The sequence below is a fragment of the Grammomys surdaster genome, unplaced genomic scaffold, assembly GCF_004785775.1.
Source record: "Grammomys surdaster isolate TR1022 unplaced genomic scaffold, NIH_TR_1.0 125807, whole genome shotgun sequence".
In the NCBI taxonomy this organism is placed as follows: domain Eukaryota; kingdom Metazoa; phylum Chordata; class Mammalia; order Rodentia; family Muridae; genus Grammomys; species Grammomys surdaster.
The window spans coordinates 279,507-304,942 of record NW_021620638.1 but is presented as its reverse complement, the minus strand read 5'-3'; the positions used below and the strand labels follow the sequence as shown (position 1 = coordinate 304,942).

General features: G+C 41.1%; 2 protein-coding genes across 4 annotated transcripts; both read left to right on the top strand.

Annotated features, from left to right (window-relative positions):
• The first annotated feature begins 5,316 nt into the window (after positions 1-5,316).
• On the top strand, positions 5,317-6,261 carry LOC114640357 (olfactory receptor 2B11-like). Its single transcript, XM_028789293.1, has one exon. It carries the CDS (start codon positions 5,317-5,319, stop codon positions 6,259-6,261), a length of 945 nt encoding a protein of 314 aa, XP_028645126.1.
• A 10,074-nt stretch (positions 6,262-16,335) lies between these two features.
• On the top strand, positions 16,336-24,053 carry Zscan12 (zinc finger and SCAN domain containing 12). Of its 3 annotated transcripts, XM_028789260.1 has the most exons (5): positions 16,336-16,411; positions 17,086-17,557; positions 18,465-18,527; positions 20,842-20,983; positions 22,789-24,053. In XM_028789260.1, exons 2-5 carry the CDS (start codon positions 17,153-17,155, stop codon positions 23,688-23,690), a joined length of 1,512 nt encoding a protein of 503 aa, XP_028645093.1. In that variant the 5' UTR covers positions 16,336-16,411; positions 17,086-17,152; the 3' UTR covers positions 23,691-24,053. The 3 variants fall into 3 exon arrangements, with proteins under 3 accessions (XP_028645093.1, XP_028645092.1, XP_028645094.1); XM_028789259.1 differs by lacking the exon at positions 16,336-16,411 and having other exon boundaries at positions 16,947-17,557; XM_028789261.1 differs by lacking the exons at positions 16,336-16,411; positions 18,465-18,527 and having other exon boundaries at positions 16,951-17,557.
• Positions 24,054-25,436: the final 1,383 nt, after the last annotated feature.

Below are 25,436 nucleotides of genomic sequence, written 5' to 3'. Positions count from 1 at the left end.
TTAGCCTTTTCTGCCTGAAGGGTCCTAAAATAGTTTTGATATTTCTTCTCATGAAGAGAATGCACCAGCCTAGTAAAGTATTGTTTAATTTCCCTTACTCTTGAAGGAAGAAAATATAAAATGAAACCTCAGATATCTATGTAAGAGGTTCTCTATGAAGAAGAAACAGATCAAGTCAAGAATGGTGACACACGCCATTCCTGAGATCCCAGCACTTTGTAGGAGCAAGGAAGAGAATCTGGAGTCCTAGATTCTCTACTACATACTGAGATGGAGGCCAGCCTGGGCTATATGAGACCCTATCTTAAAAAACAAAAACAAACTAGAATGGAAGGGGGGGGACTTGTAAGAACATACAATTTCTTCATCTCTTAAGCTGTATTATGTTGTTTCTGCTGTGGATATTGTCTGCTCATCCTCCAATTATTCAGATTCAAGAGTAGAGGTGGGGAATGGAATGGGTGTGGTGGCATACTCCTGCAATCCCAGCACTTGGGAGCTGGAGGCAGAAGGCTGAGCATTAGAGATATCTTCAGCCACATCGTCAGTTCAAGGCCAGACTCAAAACAAAAAAGAAGAAGGAACTGTTTGACATACAGCTCTGAGCAACTTGGTCAAGAACCATCTAATAACATTGGCAGGGCAGCCTAGGTGTTCCAAAAGGGGTGGGACAAGAGTCTTTAACCATCTTTAGAGTTGCTGTCTTTCTTCTACCTTGTTCTGTGGAGCAATTTACTCTAAAAAAACTTTTCAAGTGATAGAGATGGGTTGAAATTGTACCAACTGATGGAAGAAATAAAAAGAGAATCTTAATGTTTTTAAGGCAGTTAAAACAATGTAAATCCTGACTGTGGTGAGCTTGAACAAACAAAATCTGCATCTGTACTCCATACACTACCAACCAAAGAAAGTCTACCTGTGTTCTGTTTGCAAAACCTTCACTTAGTATTTGAATTGAAAAATGTGAAAAATCTTATAAATCTTGAACAAATTATTTAATTTCTTCAAGCTTCAGGCTATAGACGAGGACAATAACAGTGCCCACTTAAGCTACTAGGGACCTTCCTGTAAAGTGTTTGTGGTGTGTTAAATGATTATTATTATTGTTACTATTTTTATTGTGTGAGTGTGTGTGTGTGTGAGAGAGAGAGAGAGGGAGAGAGAGAGAGAGAAAGAGAGAGAGAGAGAGACAGAGACAGAGAGAGAAAGAGGGAGAGGGAGAGGGAGAGAGACAGAGAGAAAGAGACAGAGAGACAGAGAAAGAAAGAGTTCTTATTCATGAGTTCTGCATTTGTGATGCACCAACCTTATACAGAAACTATCTGAGACACAGAGGTACATGTCTATAACATACACACACACACACACACACACACACACACACACACGCATGCACGCACACATGCACACGCATTTGAGTACCCATGGAGGCAGAATAGATCATCCCTGGAGATAGAGTTATAGGTAGCTGTGAGCCACCCGATGTGAGTGCTGGGAATCAACCACTGGTCGTCTGCAAGAGCAGAAAGTGTTTTGTTTTGTTTTAGCTGTTGAGCCATCTCTCAGGTCCTATTATTGTTGTTATTAATACATTTGTTTGCTTTCTGAAAATTGGGGAAGCAAATTCTTCTCTCCCTTGGTAGTCAAATGAGATTAATGGATGGAAAATCTGATGCAAACCCTAATATAGCCAAAGTGGTAAATATAAACCCGATGCTCCAGGGAGACTCGTTTGCCAACGGCAGTCTCTCAGGGAGGGCTGGCACACTGGGTGAAAGCTGGTTTTATCTTCTCCTGAGTCAACCCTAAAACCAGGAGAGAATTTTTCTTTTGTCACATGACCTGCCACATCGAAACTTTAGAGGCTCTTCTTGGGTCCCTAGCCTGATCATACCCACTTAATTTCTCTCTGAACCTGAGGAACCTGGTCCTTTAGCAGCATTTCTCCTGACTATATTTCTATAGCTGATCACATCTGCCTAATAAATCCCAACACAGAGAGGTATGTGCTAGTGATCTCCCTTTCTACCAACACAAGACTAAATATCCCTGGATTTTGTGTAGTTTTATTTGGTTTTGAGAGGATGAATAAATCAATGTTCTGGGGTACACATGATCAGCTAGGTTAAGTAAGATACTTCAGCTAACTAAGTTCTTGCTCTAGCAAAGAAATAGTCAACTTTAGTAAAGAGTGAGAGGGAAGGTTGGGGTTGAACAAACTCTTTAAAATATAACACAATGAAGATCAATTCAGGAATCAAATTGTGCGAACAATGGACAAGTCCAAATTCTTGAGGATGTTTGTGAGAAGACAGGATGTCACTCTTTTCTCTGCTTTATCTGTGAATGCCTGGTTCCCTTCAATGACTCTTCTCTGTTTGGACGCAGTCTCTTGTCACTGTCTTTTTGCCTCCACATATTCCTGGTCTTGGTAACTAAACTATTATAACTACCTCAAACACAGGTTCAGGTGCTTTATGATTTCTCAAATCACTAGCTGGTTACGTTAACCCAGAGGTAAAAGACCCCAGGAGACTCACTCAAGCTGATTCTTGCATGCCAAACTTAAAATTTGCCTTCTAAAGATATTTGTGATTTAAGCTATGTATCCCACACAATGTTCATATCAATGACCTTTTCTTTCTGTCCATTCCATTTCCAGCCTCCTAGCATCTTGGATTAAAGTTTGGGGTTCTAACTCCTCTGTTGTATAGCCATGCCTTGCTCCTATTTGTCACCACTGCCTTGCTTGCTAATGCTATCCCTGTGCAGGTTGCCCTCACCTCACCCCCAGCTTTCCATTCTCTCCTATCCTTACTCATTGTCCACTGTAGTAAGGGTTCTTAAGAGCTGCTATTCCAGGCATCCCACTCTTGTCCTGAAACACATTTGTTTGGTCAGTGCATTTAACATAGAGATAAAGGTTTTCTACATCATGAAAACCTTGAGTTGAGTTTACAACCTGGTTTTTCCCTATAACATATGATAATGCTCTCTACACATGTACGTTTATCAGGTTGCTAAAATCAGCTATAAAACTGACCAAGCTTTCTTCAAATACTTCCCTTCCCTGCAGGTTTAACTGTTGTGTTTCTATTGTTTCAAACATGAGTGTGTGCTTCTGAAGTCTTTAGCCATCATTTATAAGTATTGGCACTTCCTAGTCTTTGCTATTTTTCATTATATTCAAGGCACATAGTCAAGATTTTAAAAATGTAATACCATGAGCTTGCAGTGGAAAAATAAAACCAACTTTCTCACTCATCACTCACACTGCCTGATCTTTTAGGGAACAATCATGGCTGTGGAGAAGGTTCTTCCATAGGAAAACACTGAGCCACGGGTTGTGGTAGCCCGGTCCTCATCACCTGTCCATTATGATTGACATGAAAATGTTCTGCAATCTTCCCATGGTCCTCTATCACACATCACATGGATTCTAGCAACATCATTCAGACCTGTCACTTCATAACCAGGTTTCAATCATGTAACGAACAAAACAAACCCAAAACAATTAAAACAACTTCCACAGACTCATCCAGTAAATGGAAAAACAACTTTCTTGTCATGATAAAGTCATATGTAATTTCTTTGGCTACCAGTTTCTTAGAATTAATCCCAACATGTGGTATCTAAATCTCTATCCTACTAGGAAATGTCTATGTTAATTTTCAAATGTATTATTCTTTTCCTCCGGCTTGTCTTTTAATTGACTCTAAGCTTTTTATGCATACTGAGCGTGTTACAGGAGAATCTTCTTCTTTTTTTTTAATCATATAACCTTCTCAATGGGCAAGTAAATGTTTTTCTTCAAAATTTAGAGACATTTTAGGTGAATAGAAGAGTTGAGCAAAGTACAGAGATTTCCCATAATCCCATCACCTCCATGCATGTGTATCTTTCCACACCACAAAGGACTATTTGTTGTAATCAATGAGCCAACATTGATGTATTGACTGCTCCAAATCCAGAATTTGCGTTGCAATTAACCTTTGGCATTATACATCCTGCTCATTTGGACAAGTTAACCTTGGCATACACCCATCATTACAGAGAGCATGAGCACAGAAGCCATGGAGTAGTTTCACTGTCTTAAATCTTTGATGTTACAATGATTCTCACTCTGTTAGTCACTGGCAGCCACTGATGGTTTTACATCTCTACAGCGTCATCCTTTGAGGATGACATTCTGTTGGAATATTTCAGAATATAGCTTTCTCAGATTGGCTTCTCCAGTGTCTTTTCATGGTTTGAAAGCTCAAATTTTAATACTGAATAATGTTCTGTTATCTAGATGTACCACGGTTTATTAATCCACTCACCAACTGAAGGATATTTTAGTTATTTCTAAACATTGGCAGCCATGAGTAAAGCAGTTATAAACATTTGTGGACAAGTTTTATATGGACATAACTTTTCAGCACATTTGGAGAATAGGAAAGAGCTCAATTTCTAGCTGAGTCTGACAGCTTATATTTAGTGCTGTAAGAGTCCGAAGAGCTGTCTCCTAAGTAACTGCACCACTGTGCTTCTGACCAGCAGCAAATGGGAATGCCCATGACCCTATCTGTCCAGCGTTTGTTCTTGCCTCTGCCCTAGCTTATCTATGTTCTAGCATTTGATGTTGTTTGTGTTCTAGTGTTTGGTCTTGTTTATATACTACCATTTGGCCTTGTCTATGTACTATAATTTGATTTTATCTGTGTTCTAGCACTTGGGGTTGTCTGTGCCCTGCACTTGGTCTTGTAAATGTTCTAGCATGTGGCATTGTCTGTGTTCAAGCCCTGGGGACTAGCATCAGATTGATTAACCCTAAATTACACACTCCCTTAGCTGTGAGGAATCTAGGTAAACAACACACTGCCCACCTCCATTGGCACCATTGTCAGACAAAAGGAATAGTTAATCTATATGAAAAGTTGACCCTCCCTTTTTTCTACTGACAAGTTGTTCTCCTAACACAAAGAAGTGAAGAAAAGAGCTACCACTTTGTCTGAATACTGATTTGTTCATGTGTTTCAGATGTCTCAATGAGAAGTTTCTTCTTGAAAGAGAGCAAGGAGAGGAAAGCGAGCATTACCTAGAACAATTTTGTCCCCAGGAAGAGTTTTTCAGATGTTTGAAATGTTACCTATTAATTACTGCATTTATCACCACTGCTGTGATTTCTGTGGATGGCATATACCGGCTTTTTCCCTAGGGGGGGAAAAGGTGTAATTTTTTTCTAGTACCTTCAGAAAATCTGCCTAGTTGTAATTTTTTTAAGTCATCCTTTTCTTCCTTGATTTTATTAGGCCTCTCTCCTTTGAAACTTCAATGAAATCCATTAATGGAGATTTCCCAGATGATTTCATACTTATGGGCTTTAGCAAGTACGCATGGCTGGATCTTCCCCTCTTCTTTGTCCTCCTGACCTCCTACATGTTCACATTGCTGGGAAACATTGCTATTATTTTGGTTTCTCAACTTGATTCCCAGCTCCAAAGTCCCATGTATTTCTTCCTTACCAGCCTTTCATTTTTGGATCTCTGTTTTACTACTACAACTGTCCCTCAAATGTTGTTTAACTTACAGGGACCCAACAAGAACATCACTTATATAGGCTGCATGGCCCAGGCCTATGTGTTTCATTGGCTAGGCTGTACTGAATGTGTCCTTCTTGGTATCATGGCCTTAGATCGCTATGTGGCCGTGTGCAAGCCTCTGAGGTACTCTGTTATTATGGACCACAGGCTCTGTCTTCAGCTGTCTGGCACTGCTTGGTTGACTGGCCTGGCCAACTCACTGCTGCAGTCTACACTTACCATACAGTTACCCCTGTGTGGAAACCGAATGCTGGACCACTTCTTCTGTGAGCTTCCTGGGCTTATTAAGATGTCTTGTGGGGATACCACAGTCAATGAGATTACTTTAGCAGTGGTGGCCACATTCTTTATAATGGGTCCCCTCTCCATGATACTTGTATCTTATAGTTACATTGCCCAAACTGTATTTCGAATGCCTTCTGCAGCAGGGAGACTCAAGGCTTTCAACACTTGCTCATCACACCTGCTGGTGGTGTCTTTATTTTATGGACCAGGGATCTACATCTACATGCAACCCTCAGAGGATGGCTCCCAAGACCTCATCAAGGTCTTGACTCTGTTTTACTGTGTCATCACTCCCATGGCTAATCCGTTCATCTACACTCTGAGGAACAAAGATGTCATAGGAGCTTTGAAGAGGCTTCTGAGGAAGGCCATTTCAACTAAGGGGATATGAAAAGCGTTACTTTATTATGAATGGAAAGGTCCAACAATAATGTGAAACATCAATCTGCTTTGTCTGAAGTAGGGAATTGTTGACCTAAAATTTGTGATCTCATGCTGCAGCTTCTAGAGTGGATTACAGGTGTATATCACCACACCCAACTTAAATTTTTACATCAAAACCATCCTTACACCTCCAGCGCCAGGAATGGGTTACATCTTGATGAGTTGTTGGCCAAAGGGATCCCTAGACTCACCCAAACATTGAAAGTTATTGTTAAGGCTATTGGTTATCCTCCACAACCTGATGGTAAGGCTCTCATATTCTGATGGTTAGTGATGACATCACTTAATTATATCATAGAGCATTGAAAAATTGATCCGGTATGGAACTAGAAGCTTCACTGTTGGAAGGTTCTAGACACACTACTGGAGAAGAAAAGTAATACCACCAAGCTATAGAACCTGCAATCTACAGCAGCAACAACCTGTAAAAACACACTGGTGCAGTAGTGGCACTAATGGGAGTAACCAACTACTTTTTAAAAAAATTAGATGGAACCCACACCTGACAGTCTTAATGAGATCAAGAACCTGAGACTAGGTAGACCATAGGCTTAGGGGGAAATCTACCACTATTATTCTGCTAAGTGAACACAGCAATAAAATGCTATCAATGACATAGTGCTATGCCCATTTGCTCAACACTCATCAGAGAAACTTCTTCTTGCATTAAAATGGTAATTAATACAGAGACCCACAACTGAACAATGTGCAGAGAATGAACCACTTTGGAGTGCTCAACCCTAAATGAAACGTCTTTATCAAACCCTGCCTTTCAAAGCTCAAGGATCTATGAGTAAGAGGAGAATGAAAGATTTCAAGATCCAGAGGTGGAAAATGACTCCAAAGAAACAGCGTCCTCCAGATATAACAATGTTGATTCACAGAGACATGATAGCATACACAAGGCCAACACAAGCTCAAGCCAGACAAAACCCCTGCAGGGAGAAGAGAATGTGGTCACAAAATCCCATCTCTAACCAAGAAGGCATTTGAAATTAATACTTGCTAGGAGTGAAGAAATCAGCCCCCTCCCTCCAACAGAGTGACACTGAGGTATAGCAACCATATTTCAGGGCAGGCCCCATTCCCAGGAGTGGTTAGCCAACACAAAATGGACCCCATGTGTTTTGTATGCTTCTTGTTTTGGCTTATTTTAGTATTTTTTTGTCTTACTTGTTTTTTGTGTGTATTTTCATTTGTTTGCTTGTTTTGAGAGAAGGAGAGAACATAAAGAGAATAGATGAGGGGAAAACTACGATCAAAATACATTATATGAAGAATTTAAATAATAATAATAAAAGCCATGAAAAGTCAAGTCAAGATAACTTTTACTTATGGTCATACTATAATTACCTTCACAAGAAAATACTTGAAAGTTGAGGTGAAAATGCTTTGGAAATTTCAGTGTCAAGTTTTTGGACAATGAATGTCAAGAGCATGTGAAGTCTTTGGACAAACAGATCTAAAAGGAATAACCTCAAAAAGCACTGTACTGTGTTAGAACTTTAAAAACCTAAAAATAATGGTCAAAATGGTATGAGATTTTTTTAACGTAGAAAATTACTCTTACAAGTTCTTACATGGAAGCACTGAAAGAACTTGTCAAATAAAGAAAAGGAGACATCAAGATCAAAAGGAAGTGATAGCAAATAATACCTCTGATTCCATAAAATGTTAGTGTGGTCAATAATTAAATTGGGTCTGTACTACATATCACAAATTATAATGAGCTAAATGTTAAAATTATAAAGTCATTTTTATTTACAAATATATTTTTACTATAGTTATTAAAAATGAGTATGTGTATGCCGGTTGAATGAATGGAAAATAAGAGAAAAATTCTATGACCATAAATGATAAATGTATATATCAAGGTGAAAAAAAGTCCTATGCTAGGTTTAGAGGCATACCCCTTTAAGCCCAGGCCTCGGGAGCAGAGAGGCAGGTGGATCTCTCTGAGTTTGAGGCCAGCCTGGTCTATGTAGCAAGTTCCAGGACTACAAAATGAAACTCAAAAAAAAAAAAAAGTTCCCCAAGTTAGAACAAACTGAAATAAACAAACAAATTCATAGTCTGGAGCATGGGAGGACAGGGAGGGAGGGGAACAAATGAGAACAATGTAACACCACACACACTACAGATGCTGAAGCATCAGGGGACTTGGGTGGTGTAGAAAACAGGGAACCAGCCTCTTTAAGAGAGGAAGCTGCTCCTTAGCCTCCCCTTTCCCACTTTTTTCAAGAACCTTTCAACAGGTGCAGATTGCTAAAGGCAAATGAGCATGTCTAATGAGGGAGAAAGGCAGAGGGACCTGGGATTTATGGAAAGTCCACCCAGAGCCCTTAGTTGATTCCCACCTCTGGGGACCCTCCCATCCCCTTGATGACAGCTGTTTGTCCACCTGAATAAAGTTTGTCCTTCCTGCTCTTCTATCTCCAGGGCCTTTGCCTCTTGTGTCCCTTGCATCTTCTTCTGTTACTTCACTTTCCAGTCATGTTTGCTTTCTTTGGGTGTACAATTGCTTTCCAGGATGTACAATTCTTTGTTCACCCCACAGAACATAGGACATAATGAAACCCACTATCTATTCTAACCTAAAACATGAATTTTAAAGCAAAATATTGTCTTTAAAATTTTCACTATCGTACCAGGTTTGGTGGCTCACACATGGAATCCTAACACTTGGGAGGTAGACACAGGAAACTCAGGAGTTCAAGGCCAGCCTTGTCTCCACAAGCCCCCATCCCCACCCCCAATAGTAACAATTCCAACAAAACAAATGAAGAAACGAAACAGAAGAATATCTACTGTGATAGGTGACGTCCACATGTAACAGCAGGGAGGTACTATTTTAAATGGTTCTAGACACAATGCTATCGAAGGTGTGTAGAGTGATATTTCAGTATGTGCACACAATGTGAATAACAAAATCAAGCTAATTGTAAATGTCCATAACATAGTTACTTGTTTTGCTTTGATTTTCTTGAGACAGGGTTTTTCTGTGTAGCCCTAGCTGTCATGAAAATCACTCTGTGGACCAGTCTGGCCTTGAACTCAGAGATCTGCCTGCCTTTGCCTCCTAAGTTGCTGGGACTAAAAGTGGATGCCACCACTGCCCAACAACAATGGTTTTCTTAATGGTTGACCTTTTCTTAGTAATGTTTGCCTGGGATGGAGTGTGTGTGTGGAAATGTGAGTTACAAAAAAGCCAAGAACTTTGTTTTATCTTTTTACTAAATTGGGCATTTTATAAGATTTTATGTTTATATATTTTATATGTTTTTTTTCCACTGGACAAAGCTTCTGTTTGTTGGTTAGTCAATTATTGCCTTAAACAAAGAAAAATTCTGTTTAGAGAACTATTCCTATTTGGGACATGCTACTAGATCACATATTGAATGTATAACTAATTTCAATGGACAAATATTTAAATCTGTTCATAAAGTTTGGCCTATCAGGAAAACAATTAGGATTGTCAAAATTAGTCAAAGCTTTGGCTTTCTGTTAAGACTTCTGCATTGTGAATAGCATCATTATCTCCTCATAAAATAAGGACATCCTTATTTACTTCTTTTGACATCCTGTACAAAAAAATTTAAATATGAACTATATTAGCCATCTCTGTTAAAGAAAAACACATACTTTAAAAGACTTTTAACTATGATAATTAAAAATTCATAATTAGGAACAGGGTCTTCCTCAAAGGATAAGTATAGCTAAATGAATTCATCAATCAAAGGGGTAAAAATAGGAAAATGGCCATCACATCAAAGACTTCACTTTGACACAAGGAAAAAGACTATATTCAGATACTGATATTCCACTCATAAACTACACAACTTGAGGTGATGAATTGTCTCACACCAGACACACACCAAGGTCACCTGAGAACATGGTTATGTATTTTCCAGGGATGACAGATGATATTTGTCTTTAATTCTATTGACAATCCAGTATCCCAAGTAATTGGATGTTCTAGATGCTAAAGCTGTGAATACCTCCTGAGTAAAGCAGCCAACAGGCAGTGAAACCAGCCCAAGAGAACAAAGCTTCTTGCTGCTGATCTGCCAACAAGAATGAAAGGAATTGGAGATCTGAAGAGTGATTTGACATCGGACATGGAGTACAGGGAGTCTGGAGTTTGCCTAACTGGTTTTCTATCTGGCTGTGGTCCATTATTTCCTCACCATGGCATTTTGGAATAGTACTGTATATCCTGCACGATGTTGGAGGTATGTGATCTCCTTTGTTTATTTTGTATTTCTTACGAGATTACAGTTTAGAGGTTGCATGAACCTCAAAAGAGACTTTGAACTTTGGACTTTTAACATTGTAGAGACTGTATAGGTGACCAAGCCAGCTGAGTCAGTCAACAGGGTCTCAAGAGAGGACGTGAGGATTGAAAAGAAAAAGACAATTAGACAACATTATAACATGACTCCAGCCAGTGCTGAAGCTGAAGAGGGTTTATTCTTTTCCAGTCTGCTTTTATATCATTCTAGGTATATAACAAAGAATATGGTCAGTCCCTAAGGCATAAACAAAGTAGTCAAGGAACAAAGGAGACATAAAGAAAGGTCCCATGATTACTGTATTCAGAGTCTTAACAAGACTCATCAAGATACAAAGAACACATTCCTCAGCTGTATTCCTCTTGAGCCTACTTCCTTGTCCTAGCCCAACGCCAAATTCCTGCTAAATTCCTAGAAGGCGGCACCAAGAGCTCTCCACGTATAGCCAATGCCTGAAAGACATTCTGATCTTTAACACGGTACTTACAGAAAGAAGGGTTTGGTGAAAAAAAATATTATACTCCTCTGTACTCTTCAAATTTAAAAATAATGACGAGGAGAAGTCACACTATAAGGTAGCTGTGGCTGAGAGTGAAGTGATAGGCCTCATCCAGTACATTCTATAAAAGCTGGATGGACTGAAATGGTGGAGAAGACTTAAGGGAGGATGCTGTCAACCATGTTGTACTCTCTCCTATTACTCCTCTTTTGTTTACTCTGTTCCAGCCACCTTTTCTAACTAGCTCTCTTCCTTTAAGAACACAAGGGCACTTCTGCCTGACAGTCTTTGTACTCAGTTGTTTTGCATGGACTGTTCTTCAAGTAGTCACGTGACTTGCGCCTCACTTCTCCTCAGCTGTTAAATGAAGCCATCCCTGACTACGTCACTTAGAACTGAAAGTCTTGCTCCTCTTTGTCATTTAAGTATATTCTCTATGTCCTTTACACTTATTCTCTTTAATGCACTTATTGACACCACATGTATTTTTCTCTTGTCACTCATACATAAACACTGAAATTGAGATTCTGCTTATTCTTATGCTGTACTGCATGGTGGCCTCCCACTTGCAAGCCCGAGAGCCCTGCTTCCCCACTGTGTGATTACATCTGTATTCCACCATACTGGACAAGAAACTATGTGTTCTGTACGCAGATTAGTTGAATTTGAATTGCTACTCACTACCTGTGACTTAAAACTCTGTATCTCAATGATCTCATCTGTAATATGGAGGTAGTAATATTACAGATTTTACATATTTTTCTCTATGTAAATTGTTTTCTGGGCTTTTTTAAGATATCAGGATTTTTAGAATAATTAAGGAAAAAATAATCAAACTAGGTCAATAATAATGTCTAAATTGGCCACCATCTTGAGATTATGGAGATACAAGATCTTCTGAAAGCGAAAGTAAAGGAGAAGAAGGAGCATGTCCATGGGCCAGATTCTAGCAGGTAGAGAAATAGCCTTCAGATCACAGAGATATTTTTCCAGATGCTTCAGATAGTTCTGCTATCAGGGAACCTATGGGCAGAGGGAGGCTCTAGGAAGACTCCAGGAGCTTTGCTACTAATGGCTGCAGCCTGAGGCCCAGAACAAGGAGCAAATCCTGGAGCTGCTGATGCTGGAGCAGTTCCTGAGCATCCTGGGCTAAGGAGCTACAGCCTTGTTGAGAGAGCACCACCTGTGAGTGGTGACAAGGCAATGCATGTTCTGGAGGATTTGGAAAGAAGAAATGGTTGAAAGAGGACAGCAAGAGGGAAATGGAAGAAGGAGTTTGCTTCTGTCATGGTTTAGGTATGCAGTACTCCCTCCCAAGGGCTCATAGATGGGCATTTAATCCCAAGCTGGTGGCTATTTGAAGAGGTTCTGGAAACTACAGGTGGTGGGGACCTCAGAAGTACTACAACAGTAGAGGCTGGCTATTATTTGGTTCATCGTGACCCAGGCTGTCAAGCTCTCTGCTTCATTTCAACTATGAGGAAACTTTTCACCCATGTACTCATAGTATTCGTGTGCTTGACATAAGCACTTGAAGCCTGTAGCCATGGACAGAATCCTCTGAAACTGAGCTAAGCAAGTATTCCTTTAAGTTATTTTATGCTAGGAATATTGTCACAACTGACAGTATAAGAGAAGGAGGGCGTCTCTGCCTGCCTGGATCTCTGGATCTGTTATATACTCTATCTGCCTTTGTTTTGTTTTTAAATGTATTTAGTTTTATGTACATGAATGTTTTCACTGCATGTATGTGTGTGCACCACACGTGGGCCTGGTGCCTGGGGAGGTCAGGAGAGGGCTCTGAGTCCCCTGGAACTGGAGTTAAATTGTTGCAAGTCGTCATGCAGATGCTGGAAATAAAACCCAGGTCCTCTACAAGAGCAACAAGTGCTCTAAACTAAAGTGCTCTCTCCAGGCTTGCCTTTGGCTTTTCTTCACCAAGTTTGTGTTCCCTTTTCTTCATCGTGGCCACGAGAAGGCCTCCTTGCAATCTTCTCTCTGGTATTGGTTTTCTAATTATCTTTTCTATCAGGTCTCAAGTGCAGTCGGGAACAGGAAGAGACTACAAAGACACCAACTCCAAGAACGCCCTGTAAGTCTTCCTGCGGCCAGTTCCAAACCATGAAAAACCAGCAGCTGGGTAACTTGAAAGAAGAATGACACGTTCAGGAGCCTGGTAGGTACTAGCATTTCGCCAGTGAGCTTGTCTTATTCCCTGAAAGTTAATTTACACATTCACTTAGTGCCTGATAGATAACAGGAATAACATTCAGTACTGAGGAGGCAACAACGAACAATACTTGCACTCGGGAAGATTTCAGGGAGTGGCAGGTAATTAAACCAGTAGCTGTACTCTTCTCCCAGAAACATGGTCCCCTCACTTTTAGAAAAATAAGGCTAGTTTTCCTCACTTGTTATTTAAGTGTTGAGAATGGGGACTTGGAGTAAAGACTTAGCCTCAGAGAAGGAGATTTCTAAAGAAATGAAATCTCTTGTAGAAGTATCTGGAATTCAGAATGGTGATGCCACTCAGGCCCCTGGATGTGGAGACAGCTGTGACCATGAGGGCAGATTGGAAAAGCAGTAGTTGAGTTCATCAGTGGAAAGATGTAGGGTTAGCGGTGTCCCGCATCTGCTCTGCCTCATGGCTCTGCCTCTCGGGGAGACGCTGTTGCCAGTGTTGGGCTGTAGGGAAGGGACATGGCTGGGGTCGGGGTGGCGGTGGGGGTGGGGAGTGCAGTCTGAGGCGCAGGACAACTGGAGCTGGTAAGGGGGGGGGGAATCCCAGGGCCTGCAATGAGGCAGGGACCATCTGGTTCTCAGGCTGTCAGGCACGCAGGCACTGCTGGATGCTGCAGAAGAGCTGAGAACCGAGTAGGGGTCCAAGGGATGGATCTAGCCTGGGGCTGAGGGGGAAAAGAGGGGAGCTCCGGCTGGTCCTGTAGAGGAGAGTCCTTGGCTTGCTGGCTGGTTGCTGACTTGGGCTTGGACTTGGCTTGGTCAACTGGGAGCGCAGACAGGCTTTCTACAGGAGATTAGACGGCAGCTCTTTAGGCGAAAGCCTTCTCCATTGCCCACCCATGGTGGATCCCGATGAAAAGAGACAGTCCATGGTTTTAAGGCATTTATTGTCGTGGCGGAAAGTGGATGAGTAAAACTGTACCCCACTTCTCAGGGCAGGCCTGAAGTTAAATGCCTTTTGCAGGGAGGAGTGTCCAGGAAGGAGAGTTTATTGGCTAAGTCCTCCAGGTCTTTAGGTACCTCATTAAAATGGAGATCTGTCTTGAGTCTATGTGACCACAGGCCACATCTACCTGTGAGCATAGGGTATTGCCCTTACATGACTGATGGCCACAAATCTATGGAGGGCTGCAGCCTGGTGCCAGGAGCTTGGTGTCCGGGAACCAGGTGAAACACTTGTCGTCTCTGTAGGGTCACTGGGGTTTTTAGCTTTAGCTAAACCAGGAACCAAGCTGCCTTTCACGGTGCTACATAAAGGTCCTAAATCTGTGTGGAATGTGGAAACGGCTTCACTTAGAACTGCATTCTCGTTGAGCACCAGAGAACACACACAGGCAGTTAGCGTGTGGAAGGATCTTCACCCAGTGGTCAGGCCTGTTTCAGTGCCAGAGACTGGAGAAACACTACCAATGCACAGAGTGTAGTAGAATCTGACATCCCTTTCCCAGAGGGGTGTTTTCCCATTCAGGTAAATAACAGACCCATTTGGATCCAGTCTTATGAAGGGACAATGTTTCTTTCTTTCTTCGTTACCAGAAAGCCTCTGGCTAGTTATCTGATAAAGCTTACATGGTCATTTATTAACAATGTTATATTTATAGCCTCAGAAATGTGACTTAGATATTATTCTTTTGACCAGTAACCAGAGTCTTACTGTTTCAGTTCTTGATTATGAGGGGGAGGGGGATCCATTCCTAATACCATCTAGACCTGCTAATATCTACCTGGTGTGAATCGATGTTCTTAAGGGGAAAAAAAAAACCACATTTGTGTTAGATCTACAAGACTGATTGAATGATTAGAACTTAGGCAGTTGTGGAGAGTTTTAAAGTTGCAGGTCCAGAGATAAATAGTCTTTTGCTACATTTAGTTCTCTTTATAACCATTCATTGCCCACCCATGTGTATGCCTTAATGTCCTTCTGCTTATTAGGCAAATCCCTTTGAAATATACTAACAGATCACTTGGTTTCACCAATAAAAAGGCTAAGAGTTTTTCAGATAGCTGTAACCCACCTAACTTATATTTTCACCAATTGTTTTTTTAAAGTTGTCTTGATTTACTACTTTCTTTTGTTCTGGTTAACTAAGTCAATGTTCCTAAGCACTGTCCACGTATACTTTGCTTGACAGATTATTACTGTGTTTGGGAGTTTGTTTTGGTGATCCTCTCCATGTACATTAGCTCCCTAAGAACAGGGTGAGACTTCTTTTTTCACTTCCAGAACACAGAATGTTCTGGTATATGGTAAGACTGTCAATCACTATTATTTTTCAGGGCGTTTAATATATATATATATATATATATATATATACATATATATATATGAATTTTAATTCTAGAAAAAGAGTTGTGTTTATTGGGATACCATAGTTGGAAACATTTAAGAAGTACTGACTACTTTGTTGAGTTTTTCTACCCAAGAAAGCGCATTGCTTTCTATTTAAGTTCATATTTGGCTTTTAAAGAGTGTTTTAAAGTTGGCTCCAAGTAAATCTGGCACATTTCTTGAGTGTGTGTGGTTTTGCTGTTGCTTTTGTATGTGGCCTTTTCATTCACACTTGTACTTATGAAGGCTGATTTTAGTGTCCATAATATCCTATTAACTTACTAAATTATCCTTGTAATATATTTTTCTCATTGACCGTTCTGGCTTTCCAAATTTATGATCACATTATCAGCATAAAATAAGGACACTTGAGAATTATTGGCAAGATCGTCAAAACTCCACAGGCTGGGTTTGAGGAGACTATCCACAATGGGGCAGCATAGCTGAGTTTGAAAGGATCCGGAAGAATGTCTCTTTGAGGCATCACTAATCTTAGAGATACTGAAACACAAACGCGAAACCGGACAAGGACGGGAATGCTCTACCTCCCATTTGGCTCAGTCCGCTAACTTCTTTCTCAGGCTTAAGGACAAACCACTGAGTAGAACTCCCTGGCTCCCTAGAGTGGCTCTGGGAGCAACCGGGCTCCACCGCTTCCGGCCTTTGTGGCAGTCCGCCTTCCTGGCTTCCGGTTCCTGGGCCGGCTGGATTCCCTTCTCTGCGCAGGAGCGACGCGGTGAGCGAGCTCGAGCTCCAGGCTGGGGGAGGGTACTCCCTGCTACCTAGACTCCTGGTATTAGAAAAGATGGTTGGAACCAGGGGAACAGCCAGGCGCCTGTGGGTACGCCTGGGGCTCAGAGCCTGCCGGGACCTAGGCACGCTGCAGAACTTGTTATGTTTAGAATCACAGAACTCGAAGGGCAGGAGAAAAGCAGAGTAATCTCTCCAACTTTTAACCTTTATGAATGATTACGTCCCGGCTAAAGCCAGTTTGTGAGATTGTACTATGTATATATGGTTTGTATCGGGTATGCAGAAAAATTTCAAAAGCAGCAAGGCAGGAGTCCCCCCTATTCTTGTACTCTTTCCGTTATTTTTTGTGGTACTGTTATTGAACGTCTCACACGGTAGGCAGCGCTTGCCCTTCCCCAACACCATCTGCTCATTCTAAAATTTTTTGTTTTATTTCAGTTAGTTGTGGTTTACTTTAGGAGTAAGTGGAGGTAAGTTTCTTACCAAACTTTACTCCTTGAAGTCCTGAAACAATTTGACATCTTTTTCACTCTTCTCTATTTTTGTGAAAGTCCATGTACTTCCTGTCAATACAGAGCATTAACCTGAGGGCAGTCTTTCAAATATGCGGTATCTTCTTATTGTAGTTTGCGTTTGTAATGATGACTTATCCCTTAGGTCCACTCGGTAAGAAAATTTACCAAGGAGTTATTACTTGAAACACGGATACATCTTTTATATAGCTATGATGGCATCTACCAGTGATACCAAGATCTGTAAGAACCAGGATGGACTTTTGGAAATAAAAATGGAAGAAGAGTGTAAGTATACCACCAGACAAGATAGGAACTTACAAAAGAACACTTATAACAGAGACGTCTTCCGAAAATACTTCAGACAGTTTTGCTACCAGGAAACATCTGGACCCCGGGAGGCTTTGAGCCGACTCAGGGAACTTTGCCGTCAGTGGCTGCGACCAGACTTGAACAGCAAAGAGCAGATCCTGGAGCTGCTGGTGCTGGAGCAGTTCCTGACCATCCTGCCAGGGGAGCTGCAGGCCTGGGTGCAGGAGCAGAATCCCGAGAGTGTGGAGGAGGTGGTGACTGTGCTGGAGGATTTAGAGAGAGAGCTTGATGAACTAGGATACCGGGTAAGAAAACAAAACAGTGGGTTCTGTTTCCTAGACTCAATCGTGAATTTGTAGGCCAAAGTGAAGTATGCCACTATTTTACAAAGCATACTGACATTTAGGTAGATCCAAAGGGGACTGTAGTTTCATGGGAATTTGGGGTTGAACTTGTATGTTACACATCCTAGCCTTGAAATTGTAGTCTTCCTGCCTCTCATCCTTAATGCTGAGATTGCAGGTATGCACCTCCACTCCTGTCTGGTCTTAGCTTATTTATACCTTTTCATCATAGGGATTGTAGATTTCTGTGCTAAGCTACAAAGTTGCTGATGAATGTACTGCTTAGTTCAGAAACACAAGGCTTATACTACAGAGAGAAGATACTAGAAGAAGGTATTAGAGAGATGGTAGTAATCAGGTGGGAAACAGCCTCTTGTAAAGGATATTATGTAGTATAAAACAAGCAATTAAGAAATAGGTTTTGAAGCCAGGCTGTGGTGGTGCACGCCTTTAATCCAGCACTTGGGAGGCAGAGGCAGGCAGATTTCTGAGCTTGAGGCCAGCCTGGTCTACAGAGTGAGTTCCAGGACAGCCAGGGCTACACAGAGAAACCCTGTCTTGAAAAAAAAAAAAAAAGAAAAAAAAAGAAATAGGTTTTGAGCTGAACAGGAGTCCATGCCTGTCATGTAGCACTCAGGTGATGGAAACAGATAGATTGAGAGTTCGAGAACAATCTGGGCTATATTGTAAGACCTTGTCTCAAAAATAACAAAAGCAGGGGATGTGGCTCAGTGCTAGAGGACTTGCTTAGTATCTGCAAGGTCCTGTGCTTAGTCCACAGTATGTGATAGCTATGCACATGGTTATGGGCCTGTTAATTTTCCCAGGTAGAAACATTGGATGATACCAGCTCTTAATCCTTCTTCAGATCTGTTGGTGGACAGCAAGACTTGAGTGGTGTGACTTTGATGAATTCTTCACCAGTGCTAGGGTAGGACTTGTCACCTTGGCATCTTAAGAAACCTCTCACCTGTGCTATAAGCAAGCTCAAGGGACTCTTGGTTGGCCAAGCTAGACTTAGCTGGGATCTTTATTTGGCTTGTCAGTGCCCTATCTGGAGTAAAAAGAAGCTTGCTCACATCTCCCCAGGAAAAGTTATACAATATATATCGACTGCCCTGATCAGAGTATTAAACAGTTAAAAGATGGAGGCGGAGGTCACTATCCTGAATGAATGCGACACGGGAGCAGAGTGGAAAGTCAATGGGAGGGTTAGCCTGGGAAATACTTGCCTGAGGGATAGAAAGGCCATTTGTGTTGGAAAAGTGATGTCTGAGAAGGTTGAGATACAGAGTTTATGACATTGACCATAAACCTCTCTATTTGAATTTTTTTTACTAGTACAAAGGCTCTAAATCTTTTCTTTGTAGTCTAAATAAGTTCTAAAAATTATATAAAAGAGGCAGAAGAAAGACTCATTTATAACCCTTTTTTATTTTTGTCTTAACTGACAAGGCTGGTTTTCAACCAATAGTAATTCTGAGCCGAAGAGGACATTTGGCAGATTTTTAGACAAATTTTGGTTGTTATAACTGAGGAGGCAGTGATGATTCTATACATCTTACAGCATACAAGGAAGCCTCAGACATCAGTAAATGAATTTACCAAAAGCATGTCAGAAGAGCTAAGCTTAGGATGTCTCAGGATGAAGAGAATGAGCCTGTGAAATAAAAAAAGTGTACCTGGTATCAGGGTATAAAATAGATGGGAGCCAAAAAGACAAAACAGAAAAGGAGCCAAAAAGTTTGAAACAGGGTCATGAATTCATAGTTATATGTAAGAGAACTGTGTCATTCCTGATAGAGTTAAAGGCTGTAGGTGGCCATTCTGCAGGTTTTTATGGAATACCAGTTTTGTGCCACATACCAACAGAGGCACTTGGAATGCACTGAAGCGGGAGATATTTAGAAAACGGCACTCAGTCCGGCTTGTTCGCAGGCAACCACCATGTTCCTGCTGCTCCAGCTCTGACAACAGCTCCAGCTAGTTAGAAGTACCAGCCTTGGCACCGATGAGATTCCAGCTTATTGGATGGCTCTGCCAATACCATGCTGCCCCCACAATGCTTGGCTGAGCCCAGACCATTCCTGCTATGCCCACGGTACCTGGTAGAAATGAGACTCTTAATGCTTAAAGATTATCCAATGAATTTATATATTTAGAAATGCTCAATTAACAAGATGCCCACACAATTAGAATTGTTACCCAATATCTAACCTTTTGATAGGAATTGCTACCCAGGACTGCTTTTGACCCATTCATCCTCCTCCATGGTTGCAACCTCTCCTCCTCCTTTATTCTCCTTCTCTTTCCTTCTCCCAGCTCCACCTCCTCTTCTGCCCAATCACAGAGCTCCACTACAACTACAATGTAGCAAGAAAATATCCTGCTACAATTCACCAGTGAACACCATTACAAGTTATTGTGTAGATACTAATCTACTGAGAAGAGATAGAAGAAAAGAGATTTCACAAATGTGTAAGGTGTTAGATATTGATAAACATGCCAAAAGCAGTAGAGAAAGGGTAGTAAAGGACATGAGGGTCACAGCAGAGGAGATAACGGCTGCACAGGCCTCAAGTGCTGCCAGTATGCCCAGGGGAGAGGTGAACTGGTAGAGAAGATGAAAGAGTTAAAGAAAGTATATCATATACGGACTCAGAGACCATTATAAAGATTTTAGATTTTTGGAAAGTCAGTGCCTAGCTTTGAGCAAAAGGGAAATATAAAGTACATTTTAAAATAATCACTCTGGTTGCTATATTGGGTAAATTCTACGTGGTGGTGAGGAGGCCTGTAGGTCAAAAGTAGAAGTAATGGAAGTCATTTTAGGAAGCTGTACTTAAAAACTAGAGATACAGACAGTTGGAAATCACCCAGTGTGGATGCTGGGAACCCTACATCCTAGTCCTCTGAAGTGCAGCAAGTGTTTTTAACTCCTGAGCCGTTCTCCAGCCCCTTCCTTCTTCCTCCTCTCTGCTTTCTTTCCATCTCTCCTTTCACCCTTTTCCCATCTCCATTCTTTGAGCACTATGCAAATATGAAAAAATAACAGAAAATCAACAAAATTTAGCTGTATGAGGGAAAAGAAGGAGAGGGTGACATTTTCAAATGACCTTGAAAAATGAGTGAGATCAACACAGGCTGATTGCTGTGAAAAAGTCTTTCAGGCTTGAGCAGGGGTGACTCTGTGAACACTGTACTCTTGTTTGCTGTTATTACAGTGCTTCTCTCATTTCTCTCAGGCCTCAGTCCAAATTGAAGAACGGGAAATGTTGCGGGAGACGAAGCCTTTAGCAGCAGAGCCGAAACCCAGTGTGTCCCTTCAATTTGTCAAAGCCAAGCCAGGGTGTGGACTTGCAGAGCATGAAACCCAGGAGGAGCAAGGTAAAGGAGGAAGGAAAGGAAGGGCCGCAGGGCTAACAGGACCCCAGGGCTCATTGGGGCTTCCCATTGTTTCTCATTAAAATCGGGAGGGCTATCCAGAAATCTGATATTCATGTGTCAACTTTTATGTGTCAACATCCAGGTGTCATGGTTTGTTACCCTTTAGTTATCCATTCCCCCTACTCCCACCCGCTTTCTTCTTTTAAACCCAGAACCTCATGCATGCCAGACAAGTACTGTATCTCTCTAAGGTGCATCCACAGCCCCCCTTTCTTCTTATAAAATTAATAGTTTTCTAAATTCTGGCTTTATTTTGTTTAGGTTTACTTAATTTCATTCTTCTAGTAATTATAATCCCTCATTCTGACCTCTCTGCTAATTGTACACTTGAGTCTATTAAGCAGCATTTCTGTCTTCCACGTGGACTATATCCTTAGTTCTTGTAGTAAATAAGTTTTTGTTACATGATATCTGCAACTCCTTAGTAGTTAGTCTGAGAAGTATTCACCTTTACTGAAGGACAGTAAAATGAACATGGCAGTAATAGTAAAGGTGGTGAACAGATGGGGACTCGCTGCCTTCCTCATTTCTGCTAACTCTGGTTTTTAATTTTTTAGTAGGTAAACTGTTTTAAGGTATAAAAGGATTTATAAAAATTATCCAGTGAAGAGTTTCTGTGTCATTTAATTCATCTAGTCTTCCCGCAATTCTGAAGTAAATTGTCACTTTTAAAATTTTTTATGTGTCCTTCTGAGATTTTTTTTATAGTAAACATTTTCTTTTCCTTCACATTAAAATGGTAGACTTTTTGCACTTTCAATTTCTTAACAGTTGCTTAACGTTAAAAAATATAGACAAGGGGCTGGAGAGATGGCTCAGCGGTTAAGGGCACTGACTGCTCTTCCAGAGGTCTTGAATTCAGTTCCCAGCAACCACATGGTGGCTCACAACCCTCTGTAATGGGATCTGATGCCCTCTTCTGGTGTGTCTGAAGAGAGCGGCAGTGTACTCATATACATAAATAAATAAATCTTTTTTTTTTTTTTAAGTATAAAGAAAGCAGGTTAGCCAGCTGCTACTGATGACATTTGTTTTTGGCATTTCTTATAACAAATATTGTTGTGATAAATAACAGCATAGATTCTTGTCTGTACTTCTGTTGTGCCAAAAGTTATGTACTATATAATGTTAGTAGTTATTGTGAAATTGCTTTCCATTAACAATTTGGATAAATTCATATCAGCAGTTTGAGATACCCATTTTGTGGGTACAGTATAATACCAAACTAATTAGGTAAATCCAGTGAGTGAAAAATTATACCTTATGCTGGCAAGATGGCTCAGCAGGTTAAAGTATGTGCTGTGCAAAGCTGACAACCTGAATTTATCCCCAGAATCCACAATAGGAGAAAACCAACTTGCAAAAGTTGTCCTCTGATTTCCAAACATGTGCCATGGCATGTGCACACTCATACAGAAAATAATAAAAAAATTTAAAAATTATATGTGATGTTTAACTCATTTTTGCCTGATAATGGAATAGTATCTCTCCTGTGATAAGTAAGCACTGTGTGTCTCCTTTCTTGGAAACCATATAGTTTCCCTTTGCCCAGATTTCTGTTGCTTTATTATCTCTTTATTCATTTTTAGAGTGCATTATATCTTGTTCACTAATGTAGTTTTGTAGTTTGTAGTAGAAACTCTAAGATCTTATGTAACTTTCATTTGAATACTTTTATGTTGCTAATTTCATAAGCTACCATTTACTACCTGGGGAGTAGGTAACATGCAGGCTGTTTTTTGTAGTTTCAGGTGTTGAGACTGGAAATGAGTCCAGAAATGTAACTCTAAAGCAAGGCCTCTGGGAAGGAATGGAAGCAGAACAGAATCCCTCTAGCAGGTTAGCAAAGGATGTACTTGAGTGTGAAGAAACTTGTAACCCTGGAGAAGAGTCTTTTGGTGTTTCCCAGGAAGACAGCCAGCCTCTGCATAATGAAAATGGGGTAAATTTAGCTGAGAACTCAGACCATGCTGAACACCAGAACATCTGTCCAAGGCGAAAAGTGCATGGGTGTGATGAGTGTGGAAAGACTTTTACTCAGCACTCCCGCCTCATAGAGCATAAGAGAGTCCATACTGGAGACAGGCCCTACAAATGTGAAGAATGTGGGAAAACTTTCCGATGGAGGACTGTTCTTATTCGACACAAGGTGGTACACACTGGGGAGAAGCCGTATAAATGTAATGAATGTGGCAGGGCTTTTGGCCAGTGGTCAGCTCTTAACCAACATCAGAGACTTCACTCAGGAGAAAAACACTACCACTGTAATGAATGTGGCAAAGCCTTTTGCCAGAAAGCAGGCCTCTTTCACCATCTCAAGAGCCACAGAAGAACCAGACCTTATCAGTGTCTTCAGTGTAATAAAAGCTTTAATCGCCGCTCTACACTTTCTCAGCACCAAGGAGTTCACACTGGTGCAAAACCCTACGAATGCAGTGATTGTGGGAAAGCTTTTGTTTATAACTCATCTCTTGCTACCCATCAGGAAACCCATCACAAGGAGAAGCCCTTCACTCAAAGTGGTCCTACTCAGCAACAGGGGAACCACACCAGGGAGAAGCCCTACAAGTGCAGTGTATGTGGAAAAGCATTTGTTCAAAAAACAAGTCTTGCAGAACATGAGCAAATTCATTCTGGAGAGATCTGATAAGTGTGCTGAGGGCAGGAAGGCCTTTATTCAGATGTCAGAACTCATGGAACATTAGGGAACCCACACTGTGGGAAGGTCCCACAAATGTGATGAATGTGCCAAGACCTTCAGATGGGAGTCAGCTTAGTAAGCACTAGAAATCTATAGTAGACGTGGTCCCTAAAAGTGTCATGTGTGGGGGGAATTATTCTCACAGAACTCAACTCTTATCATCAGACTAGTCATAAAAGAGCAAAAAGTCTGTGTGATGACTACAGGGAAGCCATCTCAGTGTAGGCTGGTGAGAAATACTGTATTTGTAATGCTTTGTGGTGACACTTCAGCCTTTGCTGCTCTGAGACCATAAATATTTGATGAGCACCCTCTGTGTACTGTCCTTTGTGTGGGGCTGTGAAGGAAGGAAGTCTAACTCCAGATTTCTTAGAACATTTACAACTTAGCCCGTGATGTGGCAGTCTACCATAGTTAGAGAGAGGAGCAGTGGAATCGTCGCTCAGTGTGTTTCAGAATTAAAGTAGTAGAAAATAAGTGTCATAAATTTTGAAGAACAGACTCCTTATATAGCTGCTCAGGAAAGATTTCTGAAATTATTTTTATTGAAAATAAGGGTTTGGTGAGTAGATCTGAAAGACAAAAGGAAGAAAACATTTAGGTGAAACAGGTGAGCAGAAGCAAGAGTGCAGGTAGTTTGGAAGCCAGCCTGCTAGAGAGTTGTTTTAAGTGCTTAGCTGATGGTCATTAGATGGGAATAGCTTGCGGACAGAGTAGGAGGATGATCTAGTAATGCTAGCCAATTCTTGTAATGCACTGACAGACCACTCTTCTCATTGCCTCTAAAATACCTCTAAGTACAGATGTAGAAATAGGTGGTCATGCTGGGCAGTGGTGGTGCACGCCTTTAATCCTAGCACTTGGGAGGAAGAGGCTGGTGGATTTCTGAGTTTGAGGCCAGCCTGATCTACAGAGCGAGTTCCAGGACAGCCAGGGCTATACAGAGAAACCCTGTCTAGAAAAACCACCAAAAAAAAAAAAGAGAAAGAAAGAAAGAAAGAAAGAAAGAAAGAAAGAAAGAAAGAAAGAAGGAAAGAAAGAAAGAAATATGTGGTCATACATACTGTTTATCAAAGCACATCTCAAGACGCTGAAGCAGGAGGCTTAGGAGTTCAAGGCCAGCCTGAACTATATGAAACCTAAAAAAGAAAGCAGGATGCTGGGGGCTGGAGAGATGACTCAGCAGTTAAGAGTACGTGTTGCTCTTGCAGACAAACCTGGATTTGGTTCCTATCACCTGATGGCTCAAAACCATCTATAACTCTGGTTCCAGGGCATCTGATGCTTTCTTCTCACCTGTAGGCATGAGGTACAGAAGTGGTACACGTACATACATGCAGGCAGACCATTCCTGCACATAAAAAGAGCAAATGACAGCTGTAATACCACAGGGAGGAAGACCAGAAACCATGTTCTGGTATCTGGCTTCTAATCCAGTCTGTCACTCCAATGATACCCCAACATGGATAAACATCAACATCACCTGTGGTGTCATGTATTTAAAATGTCTCTGTGCACTGAATGAGGTTCAGTCTCAAATCTTTGAACATTTATCTGGCCATGGAATTATTGTAGTCCCAGCCTCTCAGAAGGCTGAGACAGGATGTCTTACCAGATACTTGATAACACTGTAAGAACCTGTCTCTAAATAAGTGTTCCTGTCCCACTCAAAATGCTCGGTATGTCTAGGTG

Excerpts from the sequence above, each read along its gene's own strand:
- LOC114640357 (XM_028789293.1), top strand. The coding sequence starts at position 5,317 with ATGAAATCCATTAATGGAGATTTCCCAGATGATTTCATACTTATGGGC.
- Zscan12 (XM_028789260.1), top strand. The coding sequence starts at position 17,153 with ATGATGGCATCTACCAGTGATACCAAGATCTGTAAGAACCAGGATGGA. Across the intron at positions 17,558-18,464 it reads TTGATGAACTAGGATACCGG|ATCTGTTGGTGGACAGCAAG; the intron begins GTAAGAAAACAA and ends ATCCTTCTTCAG. Across the intron at positions 20,984-22,788 it reads TGAAACCCAGGAGGAGCAAG|TTTCAGGTGTTGAGACTGGA; the intron begins GTAAAGGAGGAA and ends TGTTTTTTGTAG.